Source organism: Belonocnema kinseyi, chromosome 4, assembly GCF_010883055.1.
Source record: "Belonocnema kinseyi isolate 2016_QV_RU_SX_M_011 chromosome 4, B_treatae_v1, whole genome shotgun sequence".
Taxonomy (NCBI): Eukaryota; Metazoa; Arthropoda; class Insecta; order Hymenoptera; family Cynipidae; genus Belonocnema; species Belonocnema kinseyi.
The window spans coordinates 15,058,503-15,071,455 of record NC_046660.1 but is presented as its reverse complement, the minus strand read 5'-3'; the positions used below and the strand labels follow the sequence as shown (position 1 = coordinate 15,071,455).

The 12,953-nt window shown below is 24.8% G+C and overlaps 1 protein-coding gene across 1 annotated transcript in view; it reads left to right on the top strand.

Annotated features, from left to right (window-relative positions):
• The window catches only part of LOC117171526, an 83,238-nt gene extending 78,463 nt beyond the window's left edge, over positions 1–4,775 (top strand). The window contains exon 2 of the mRNA XM_033358908.1: positions 1,134–4,775. Coding sequence (XP_033214799.1) covers positions 1,139–2,722 — 1,584 coding nt within the window. The 5' untranslated portion in view covers positions 1,134–1,138 and the 3' untranslated portion in view covers positions 2,723–4,775. The remainder of the gene's footprint in view (positions 1–1,133) is intronic.
• Positions 4,776–12,953: the final 8,178 nt, after the last annotated feature.

The following is a 12,953-nucleotide window of genomic DNA, read 5'->3' as shown; positions in this document are numbered from 1 at the left end:
GTTAAAAGTTAAACTACTTATTTTGTTAAAAGTTAGTTTTTTAAATATTTCTTTTAATTAAAAATTAAACTATTTTATTTTTGGTTAAAAATTAATTTTTTTTTCAGTTGAAAAATCGAATCTTTATATTTTTTTCTCCAGAAAATTCAACTAATTTATTGAACGTTGAACCAGTTTCTTTAAATAATTTTCTTGGCTGAAGATTTATTAATTTAGTAAAAAATTTATCTCTGCTTAAAAATAAAAAAATTAAATTAAAAATCGACGTTTTTAATTGAAAATTTAACAGTTGTAATTTTGGTTGAAAATTGATTTTTTTAAATTTATATATTCAAATATTTAGTTTATGAAATTGATGTCTTCCGTTGAAAATAAATTTTATGTTCGAAAATTTAGCTTTTTGATTAATAGTTTGTTTGTTTTTGGATACAAATTAATCTGTTTAAAATAAACATTCGCTTTTTTGTTTTAAAGTTCAAGTTTTATATTTTTATTTAAGAAATTATATTCTTTGTGTCGAAAATTCAAATTCTTTATAGAAAGTTGAACTAGTTTGTTAAAAAATCATTTTTTTGCTGCGAAGATTTACCATTTCTGTAGAAAATTTATCACTTAGTTTGAGAATTTATCAATTTTATTCAAAATTAATTTTTTCATCTAAAGATTTAACTATTTTATTTGTGTTTGAAAATTGATATTTTTTAGTTGAAAATTCAATCAAAAAATGTAGACATTGTCTTTCAAAAAGTTATTTTCTGATAGAAAATTAATCATCTTGATCCATAATTCTTCTTTTTAATTAAAAATTCATCTATTTTGTTGAAAATGCTAAATTTTTATTCGAAATATTAAGTTTTTAAAGCGTTCCAAATTTAGTTTAATATTGCATTCACAGTAATTCTATTCAGAAGAATTTCTCCACCTATTTTTGCAAAAATTTTCTTTACTTCCTCTGTTTTTGGAGAAAAAAAATTTGCTCCTGGAAATTCTTTGACTTGTTTTGAAGATTTGAAGAAATCTGCTACAATAATTTCTGATTCCTGTTATCAGCATCATTGTCATTTGTAATTTAAACTTGACAATAAAAAGTCTTGAATCTCTTCATTATTCTGAAACGATTGTTCTTTTTCCAGACAAAATGATGCTGGTCCTGCTCATGCCGATTGTGGTTTCCGTAACGGCTGCACCTCTTCAGCAAATCTTGGATGATCGACTAATCGGTCAGAGCAAAGAAACTCTTCCAGTTTTGCCGAAAATAGAAATAGGTTCTGTCAAAGTGGATTCAAAGAAGCCATCAAGGAAACAAACGCCGAAGGTGAATGGCGACTCAAAAGAAACGAAGTCTAGTCAAGATCTGTTACCGATCCCTAACCAGGATGATCACTTGTCAAGTTTTCCTCGAACGTTTCCAGTTTTGTGGGAAAACGATCTGCCATTGTCGAAGTCTACAAAAAAACAACCTACAACTGGTAGAAGCAGTGCCTCAATTGGTTCCAACAAATCTCAAAGTAGTATCATCAATTTACAAAGTGGTGCCATTAAGTCACAAACTGGTATAATCAAAACGCAAACTGGTAGCACTAAGCTACAACCTAATACCACTGAGCTACAGCCTGGTACCATCAAAACTTTGACTGGAACACCACTTTCAAACAAAACACCAACTGGTACCATCAAATTTCAAAGTGGTACCACAAAATATTTAACAGAACGACCAGTTTCAAACAGTAAAAACATTGGTACCATCCAATCCCAAAGTGGTACCACTAATCTACAACTTGGTACCACTAAATCTTCAACTCAACGATCAGTCACAAACCAGCAAACAACTGGTACCATCAAATCTCAGATTGGTACCACTAAGCTACAGCCTGGTACCATAAAAACTTTGACTGGAACACCAGTTTCAAACAAAACAGCAACTGGTGCCATCATATTTCAAAGTGGTACCTCAAAATATTTAACCGAACGACCAGTTTCAAACAGTCAACACACTGGTACCATCCAATCCCAAAGTGGTACCACTAATTTACAACTTGGTACCACTAAATCTTCAACTCAAAGTTCAGTCGCAAACCAGCGAACAGCTGGTACCATCAAATCTCAAATTGGTACCAAATCCTCTCTTCAAGAAAATGAACCAGAACCAGAAGAAGGCAAAGTGACAAAGAAAGGTCGCAAGCGCAAAGCTTTCTTCCTCAGTTATCCTTTCGTGCCCCAGGTTCATCATCACTATCCCACCTTGCCCGATTACGATTTGAATTTTGAAGACGATTTTAGGACCGAAGAGCGAACCCCTGGCGGGAAGAAAAAGTACCCAGAGAGTAATATTTATTATATCAGACTGCCGCCCACTCCTTACATGTTCGTTCCAGGTTTGGGGTACATCTCTCAGCCTCCAAGGTATTCACCGCCTCCTCTCAGCCCCCACATCACCCATGTGAGGCCCATGAGGCCCGCAAGGCCCCCAACGATTTACCAGCCTCATGTTAACCCTTTCATAAAAGTGCCGATAGATTTTGTTAGCAATGGCAAACCGACTTCGGTTTATCAGTGGCCATCGCAAGATGCTAGGCCCGAAAATCGTATTTCGAATTTGGACAAGGGCCCTTATGGTTTTAATGGAAGACCCTCTAGTGTTTATCTTCTCAGGCCTGATGGATCGCAAACTGCTTCTCAGAATATTAGGTATCATGATTATCAGGACAATAGATACTATTGATCGGAGGTTTTTTTTACAGAGAAGACAAATATTTTTATGGGACTGAAGCGTGAAGTGATAGAAAATTCAAATAAGATTGTCAGGTTTCAAACTGTTCGATCTTTAACTTTTTAAATCATTCTTTGTTTTAATGATTAAACTTTTTTATTTGTAGCTTTCTTATTTTCTTCTTAAAAAAAGGCCGAATGAATCCAGACTAAATAAAAGTCGAATACTGATAGCTTTTTTTTCTAATTATAATTTTGAAAATGAAAATTAAGGACATGAGAACGAAAACTCTATGGGGATCAAAAAAGAAAATTTTACATATTGTGCTACGAATTTCTCTATAATAAATTTTCAAACATAAAGTGTTAATTAAATTAAAGAAGTGTTCTTGTTTAAGTGTTTGCGACATAAGAACCAAAAAATAAATTAAATAAATCTATTGGAAAAAATTGCACAATATTGGAAATGTATTTTGAGGATTACAAATAATCATAAGTAGATTTATTATTTTAATTTTTGTTTTTAAAGGTGCTTAAAATAATAAAAAAAAATTAATAAATGAAGGAATCCAAATAAAAAATAATTTAAGGCAAAATTTGCCATATCCATCTGGGAAAATTGTTTGCATCGCATTTTAATTAAATACTGATGTGAACTTTCCTGATAAGAGTCCCACAATTTTTTTAAATTTCCTTCTTTAAGTATTTGGAAGATGGCAGAGAACCACAATAAATATACAAAAATCTGTTGGAAAAAAATTGTACATATTGGCTATATATTTTTTTGGAAATTTTTGCATTTAAAATCATTTAAACTAGAAAATTCGATTTGGTCCAATTTGAGCTGAAATTATCGTTTTTATTATTATCTTAAATATTTATGAGACTTTGGAGAATCACAAAAAAATGTAGGGAAAAAATGAAAAAAAAATGTACTGTGTTTTTTAAGGGAAATTTTACATTTCATATTACTTAAATACAAAAATCGACTTTTCCAAAAAGGACTGCTTACATTATTTTAATTTTTGTTCTCAAACTTTCCTAGAATATAAAAAAGTTAATAAATGAAAGAATCCATATAAAAAAATAATTTAAGGAAACATATGCGCTATCCATTTGGAAACTTTGTTGCATCCCATATTAATTAAATACTAAAATCAAATTTTCTCAAATGGTTCCTGAGTATTTTTTTTTAATTTTCTGCTCAAAATGTTCACGAGATATCTGAAAACTCCAATCAATAAAAATAAATCGATTGAAAATAAATTGTACAATATTGACTATATATTTTTCTATAAACTTTTACATTTAAAATCAATTAATCTAGAAAATTCGATTTTTTCCAATTAGAGCTAAAATTATCACTTTTATTATTATCTTGAATGATCCTGAGACTTCAAGGAACCACAAAAAAATTCAGGGAAAAAATATAAGGAAAATTTACTGTATTTTTAAGGTAAATTTGACATTTCACATTACTAAAATACAAAAATGGACTTTTCCAAAAAGGACTGAATAGGTTATTTTAAATTTGGTACTTAAGTACTTTTAGAAAATCGAAAGAAGATAATAAATAAAAAAATCTAGATAAAAAAATAATTTAGGCAACATATGCCCCTTTTTGGGGAAATTATTGCAATTCATGCGAATTAAATAATAATAATAATCTAAAATCAACCATTTTTAACAAAAGACCTCGCCAATTATTTTTATTTGTATCTTACAATGTTTTCAGAATAGAACAGATAAAAAATTTCTTAAAATTAAAAAAACATATTTTTTATTTTTTATTGCAATTTTTGCATTTTAAATAATTTAAAATACAAAAATCTACTTTTTCTGAAAAGTGCCCAACCGATTCTTTTTATTCTTATCTTCAATATTTGTGGGATGGCAAAGAAGCATAAGCAAATAAAAATCGAGCAAAAAAAATAGGCAACGTTTACTAAAATCGACTTTTTAAAAGAAAGGGAATGATCGATTATTTTTATTTTCATCTTTATATATTTTTAGGATGGAAAATGGACATAGGCAATAAGAAAATACAACGAAAAAATAGATTAGACAAAATTTATTGTATATTTGTAGAGAAATTTTTATATTATAAATTATTTAAAATAACAAATTAACTATTCACAAAAATTGAACAAATAATTATTTTTATTTTTAACTTAAATATTTGTAAAATCGAATAACAAAGTCACATAATAAATTTAAAAATACTGAAGTAAAAAAATTTAAGGGACATTTACCATATCCTATTAGAAAGATTCATTTTTACAATATTTTCTATATATTTCTAAGGACAATTTTTGCTTTTAAATCATTCAGAATACAAAAATCTAGTTTTTCAAAAACTTATCCAACTGATTATTTTTATTGTCAATTTAAATATTTTTCAAGTGGCAAAGAAACATCATAAATAAAAAAATTCTGAGATAAAAAAATGTAAGGAAGATTAACTATATCCTTTCGGAAATTTTTTTATTTTAAATTAATTAAATACAAAAATTAACTTTTTTAAAAAATAGCGCAAACGATTTTTTAAATTTAAATTTTCAAATATGTAAAAACATTATAAAAACTTTAGAAATTAAAGAATCCAGAGGTAAAAAAATACAATCTTAAAAACATTTACCATATCCTTTATAGAACATTTTCTTAAATATTTGCCATCCCTTTGCAGGACAATATTTGCATTTTAAATTATTTTAAATACAAGAATCAACTTTTGCCAAAAAGTTCCCAACCGAATATTTTTGTTCTTGTTTAAAATATTTGGAGAGACAAAGAAGCGTAAAAAAGGGAAATTAAGGGCAAAAGGGAACCTTCATTCTATCTTTCCAGGGGAATTTTTACATTCAAAATTAAATGAACAAAAAAATATTTTTTCAAGAATATAAAAAAAAAGATTGATTTTAGTTTCATTTTTAAATACTAATAGAATATTAAAGAATTCAGAGATAAATAAGTTCGGCAACATTTAGTATAAACTTTTGGGAACATTTAAAAAAATGTCTATTCCTTTTTAGGACAATTTTTGAATTTTAAATTATTTTAAATAAAAAATGTACCTTATCAAAAACTACCCATCCGATTATTTTTATTCTTATCTTAAATATTTTTTGAATAGCAAAGAAGCATAAGAAAAAGACAAATTATTTTTAAAAATGTATTAGGCAACATTAACTTTTTTGGGGGAAAATTTTACATTTCGAAAATAATTATACACAAAAATTGATTTTTTATAGAAAAACAAATTATTGATTGTTTTTGTTAAGTTTTTATGAAAACTTTTACATTTTAAATTAATTAATTACAAAAACCGATTTTTTTAAATAGAACAATCATTTTTATTTCAATCCTTAAATATTAATAGAATATGAATGAAGCACAAAAGATTAAAGAATCCACAGAACAAATAATTTACGCAAAATTTAGTACATCATCCGAAATTTTTTTTGTTAAAAATAATTGCTGTTTAATTTGAGGACGATTTGTTCATTTAAAATTGTTTTAAATACAAAAATTGATATTTCCAGAAAGTGCTAAAGTAATTATTTTTATTATCATCTTTAATATTTTTGGGATGGCACAGAGTTATAAAAAAAAAATGGAAAGCAAGTAAAAGAAATATTATGCAACATTTACTTTATCTTTCAGAACAAAGTTTTACATTTCAACTTAATTAAATACAAAAGTCGACCTTTTCCGAATTTGTTTCAAAATTAAATTTAATCCATCTAAAGTTAATTAAAATTTTCAATTGAAAAAAGAATTAATTTAAAACTTTTTAGTGCCACGGAGCAGTTAAGAGCCTGAAATATAAAATAAAATAATAAAATAAAATAAAATAATTTTTAAGTCCCAACTGCGACTTAAAAAAATCTTTCATACGACTGGAAGAAATGTTTATAAATAAAAAAAAAGATAAAAAAATTTCCATAAATAAGAAAAGTTATTATTCCAAAAGTTGAAAATAATTAGGACTGTCAAGTTTGTACTCACAAAATTACTGATTTATTAAGACAATAAATCACTCTTCCAAATAAACATAATTTGAATGCTTGTTTTCAATTAAGGTGAGCCCAACACTGTATCAGTTCAGATTCTGAATCTGTAATTTGTATTGCAATGAAAGCAATACTCAGTATAAATTAAACCACCCGAAAGATTTACTTGGTCCTTGGATTTATTACAATAATTTAAATATTTTATCCGACAGCAGATAACTTTTATCACAAGGCGAATAAAAATAATTGTATTATTTTAGTTTTTGTTTTATTTGATAATTTTAGTTTTTATTTATTTTCAGCATTTTTATCTAATTTCAGATTAAAAAATATCTCGGGGACGTGCTGAATTTTTCTTTATAAATTACGAATGAATTCTTCATTAAAAATAATGTCTAAGGAGAAAATTAGATAAATATTATATAAAATTATAAAATATAGCAAATTGTGAAAAAGCTGCATTTATTAACTAAATAATTTTTTATACTAATCTAATCAATACGATTGTTTGAGGTAAATATATTATTAATTTAATTATTATTTGTTTTTTTAATTGTAGCTCTTGACAATTAGAAGCATGTCAAATTAATTCTAAGACTGATATATTTTTTCCAAATTTACTCAAATATTTTGAGTTATGCGTATATTTCCACAATTTTTGTTTACATTAAATATAAACTATTTGCTCAATATTAATGAGGTAAATTGGGGATCGTTCATAAACTACGTTAATAATTTGAGAGTGGAGGGGGGGGGGGGGGACGCCGAAAACTACGGTTGGTAAAATTAGTTTTTTTATGGGAGGGGAGCTCTTTTTTATCATCGTATGTTTGTCCATTTTTTTTAAATCTGTTTTTTTTTCCGTTTTCAAAAAACATTCCACTTTATCTCAATTTTTCGTCTGAATTTTTATTTTGGTTTAAAATTTAATTATTTCGTTAATAAAAATAAAAATGCATTTTTTTGTAAGGATTAATCATTTTAGTTAAAAATTTGTCTTCAAATGGAAAATTTAGCCAGTTTCTTTAACTGAAAATAAAACTAATTCATTTTTATTCAAAAATTTATATTTTTCATTGAAAATGGATATTTTCTATTTGAAAATTCAAGTGTTTGGTTGCAACTAAATTTATTTGTGTTAGGATTCAACTATTTTTAAAAAAAATCATATTTTTCGTAATTTTTTAGTGAATTTTATCTGCTCGAAAATTCGAATTTTTCTGTTGAAAAATAATTTTTTAAATAAAAATATAACTATTCCGTTTTTATTCAAAAATTTTTCTTTTTTAGCTGCAAATAAAAACATTTGATTAAAAATACAATTATATTATCAGAAAATTTAATTATTTGGTTTAGTTTTAACAATGCAAGTACTTAGTTAAACATTCAACTATTTTAGCAAAAAATTCAAAATCTTTGTTAAAAATTGCTTTATTCTTTTTAGTTAAAGTAGTTTTTTAATTAAACTTTTATATTTAAAATTAATCTAATAACTTTGAAAATAACTACTTTGTAAACAATTTTTCTTTCTTGTAGAAAATTGGTCTTTTTTGGCCAATTTAAACTGATAGAAATTTTGTCCTTTTATTGTTGAAAATTAATTTCTTAAATTAAAAATGTGACTATTCCATTTTTGTTAAAAAACTTATCTTTTTTAGTTTAAAATTCAAATATTTTATTTAAAATTCTTTTTTTTTGTTCAATTCAACTGGTCGAAAATTCGATTTTTTTTTTTGCTGAAAATGCAACTATTCGATTTTGTATTAAGTTTTATCTTATTTAGTTGAAAAACGATATTGTTCAGTTAAGAATTAAACTATTTTATTTCAAATTAAAATATTAACTTTGTTTTTGAAAATTCCCATGTTTTGGTGAAAAAAGTCACTTGTTTTTGGAAAATTAATGATTTCTTTTTAAAATTCGTCTTTTTTAGTGCATTTCAACTGATAGAAAATTCTTATTTTTTTGTTGACAGTTTTTTTTGCACTAAAAATGTAACAATTTAAGTTATATTTGATGATTTTTCTTAGTTGAAAATTGAAATATTTGGTTAAAAATTAAACATTTTTATCAGAAAATTCAACTATTTGTCTAAAAATTAAATTATTAATTAAAAAAATTAAATACTTTGTAGAAAATTACTTTTTTATTAAAAATTTCCGGTGTCTAGTGTCGAAAAATATTATTTTTGGGTTAATTTTAACTGATAGAAAATTCATCTTTTGTGTTAGAAATTTTAGTTTTTAAATAAAAATGCAACTATTCTATGATTTTTTGAAAACTTGCCTTTTTTAGTTGATAGTTGAATTATTTGTTTAAAAATGCTGCTATTTTATCAGAAAATTCGACTATTTTGTTAAAAATGATTTCAGCATAAAATTCAAATAATTTGTTAAAAATTAATTTTTTGTATTGAACATGTAACTATTCCATTTTCGGTTGAAAAGTTACCTTTTCTAGTTGTAAATCTAACCGATGTTTTCTGGAAAAATAATTTATTTGTTTAAAAATTCGTGTTTTTGATTAATTTGAACTGTAGAAAATTCGTGTTTTTCTGTATAAAATTCATGTTTTAAATAAAAAATATAAATATTTCATTTTTATTGAAAACTTAACTTTTTTAGTTAAAAATGTAAATATTTTTTTGAAGTTTCGTGTTTTTGAGTTGAATTCAACCAGTTAAAATTTTTTTTTGTTGAAAAATAAATTTGTAATCCACTTACTTGAGTTGGTTGGGGGGGGGGGTAAAAATATGCCAAAATCGGTAACGTAGTTTATGGATGGCCTCATACTTAATTTAAGAAAAATATTGTATGTGACGTAGAACGAATAAACCAGTCTCAGGACCAAAAAATCAATTTGCATTTTTTTTATTCTGAATAATGAAAATTTCCTCTATCGAATACGAAACGAGAAAAAACACAAAAATAACAAATAATATAATTATTATTAATTGCTAAATTTCATTTTTGGTGTTAAAGATAGTTTCTTCGTTCCACGTCACATTCAGTAGGCAAGGTATGATTCTGGTCAGACAGATATGTATTTTTGCGTCAGTGTTTTTACGTATTCAGTGAATTTCATATTTATGTATTTTCTTGTGTGTAAGAAATCACAGTTTTATACAACATTGTGTGAATGAAAAATTGAATATGTGTGGTGCTAAAAATATGATAAAAAAATTTTAGTCGAATGCAAATAGTAATAATTATGGATGCTTTTTAATTGAATTGAAAATTTTAATTCGACTAGAATTTTTATTTTTGAACTTAAGATAAAATTCTTTTATATAAGGTATTTTTCTCACGCTATTGTAAATACAAACCGCTTTTGATATATTAAACGACTTATTTAATTGACATTTAAAAAAAATAGCATATGTAAATCTGTATTATTTTATTTAACTCGGCTCAATGAGCTTATTAGTTCACTTAGGTGACTTCCTGTATTTTATGATTAAAAATTTCATTCATGAATAATACCTGTTTTTACTCTCAGAGAATAAATTACCTCATAATGAAGTAAGAAATATTCTAATAAGGATTAATCGATGGATAAAGCAGTTCAGGAAATATAAAACTAATCAACTTCTGTTTCAAATCACTTTTGTTATTTTTTTATTATTAATTTTTATTCTTTTTGTAATATGAATATTATGAACTTCTTGAAAATAAGAAAGCCAACGATCACATTCGGATTACACTATCTTAAGTGTTTTAATTACAATTTGAAAAAAAATAAATTAAATAAAAAAATATAAAAAAAAGAATGCAACCTACTTTTTTGTCTCTTGACTTTTTTTATCATTCTTTTTGATGACGATAAACAAGTTTTACAAAAAAAAATTTTTTATTTTGGTTAGTTATTTTAAAAATCTTTTCTTAAGACTAATTTTTGCTATAAAAACAAAAATAATTAAATGGTGTTACAACGTTATTTATTGCATTATACATTTTTTAATTATTCTAAAAATTTAACAAATAACCTTGTTTTTATGAAAAAAGCTGAAAGGTAAGCTTCCAAAAAATAAGATACATTTTTATAATAAAGAAATATTTATCAAAATAGTTAAATTTTCAATTAAATAGATACATTTTTTTAAATATTCATCTTAATTTTCATTACATAATTTTCAATAAACAATAAACGAATTTTCAATATAAAAAATGAAGCTTGAGCCAAAAAGATTATTTTTTTAAAAGCGACTTTTAAATATAATACAATAATTTTTAAACAAATAGAAGAAATTTTAACTGGACAAGAACAATTTGTAACAAAAACTGGAACAAGTTAAATTTTTCATTAAAAACTTATTTTAAAAGAAAAGAAAAACTATTTTTAAATTAAAATTCTTGAACTTTGAAGCAAACAAATTAATTATCAATTAAGATAACAAATCATCGACAAACAATAATTAATTTTTATCCAAATCTTAGAATTTTTAAAGAAGATCAATTTTCCCAAAAAGAATGAATTTGCAACAAAGCACATAAATTTTCAAACAAATAATTACTAAAATTATATCCTCTAAAGAAACAAAAATTAATTTTTGACAAAACAGTGTAATTTTCATTTAAAAAAGATAAGTTATTAATTTTTAATGAAATATTGTACATTTTGAAACAAAGCAACGAATTTTCAAACAAGAAGATGAATTTCAAAAGAAGAAGATGAATTTTTAACAACAACAAAATTCTACAAAATAGTGCAATTTTCAACCAATAGAATAAATTTTCAACAGTAATGAACCTATTTTTTATTAATTAATTATGCACCAAAGAAAAATGAATTGTCAATAATTAAAAGAATTTTTCACTAAAAGGATAAAACTCTAATTCAAACAATTATTTTTCAACAAAAAAAAACGAATTTTCTAAATTAAAGTATGAACCAAAAAAAAGCTGTAGCTATTTTTTCACCAAAAAACGAATTTTAAAAAAAATAGATTAATTTTTAACAAAACAGGTCAAATATAATAAAATAGATAAAATAATCTTCTTCTACGAAGAAGATTAATTTCCAAGAAAAAAAAGTTCAATTATGAGCTTAAAAATAAATTTTTAAGAAATTGTTGAATTTTTGACCAAAATGATTAATTTTTAAGAAAGAAGAATAATTTTCTAGCAATGCAGGCAAATTTTTAACAAAATACATGCATTTTTAACCAAAATTGGAAAAATAAAATTTGCAGCGAAAAAAATTAATTTTTAACCCCAAAAAATTAATTTTGAACAAGTTATGTGAATTCTCCACAACAGAAATAAATTTTTAACCAAGAAGGTCAATTTTTAAGAGAAGAATTCAATTTTTGACCAAATAGTTTATTCTTCTGACAAAGAGATGAATTTTTTACTGAGAAGATTAAGTTCCTACAAAAATGGAATTTTTCAATTTTCAGTTAAAAAAATAATTATCAACAAAATCGTTAAATTTTCTACCAGACGAATTAATTTTTAACCATGAATATCCAATTTCTACCAAAGCAGACAAATTTTCGACATAAAAGAATTTTTGAAAGAAAAAAAATTAATTTTCAAGGAAATAGTTAAATTTTACACTAAAAATAAATATTTATTTTAGGCCAGAAGACAAAAAACAAATAACATCAAATTCTTATTTTTTATACATTAAAGGGAAAACCCAGAAAAATAGAATAATACTTCTAAAATATTAGCTTAGTAAAGAGGAACTTGGCTTGGAAAATAAAGTTAATTTTTCACTTCAAACCTTTTAATCCAGACTAAATACTTTTTTAAAAAAATTTATTTTCTAACACCTTTCGTAATTTGTGGATGTCCTTTAAAGAGGATTTTATTTTAGATTAATTCTGAATGCAATTTTCTCAAATTTTATATTTAATACTGTGAATGAGAAAAGTGCGAGGCACTTTACTCATATTTGAAAGAGGTAAAAAATAAAATAAAATTGCCTGCGGTTGCAGATGTAAAAAGTTAAAAGAATTGAAATCATTTTAAAATGTGGTGAAGGATAGATCACGATCGAAGATCGATTTTAGATTATATCGCTCATGCAATATCATACAAGGAGAGCAATTGCGGTTTATAGGATATTGTAACAAATGTAATTATTAGGACAACTTTAACACCTTTGATATCTCATTCTATCAAACGACTAGCAGGCAGCTTATAATTTTTATTTTATTTTGCTTAAGCCTTAAGGCCAATGGCCATCGTTCTCATCGATTCAGCCAATTACTGGTTATGTCGATCG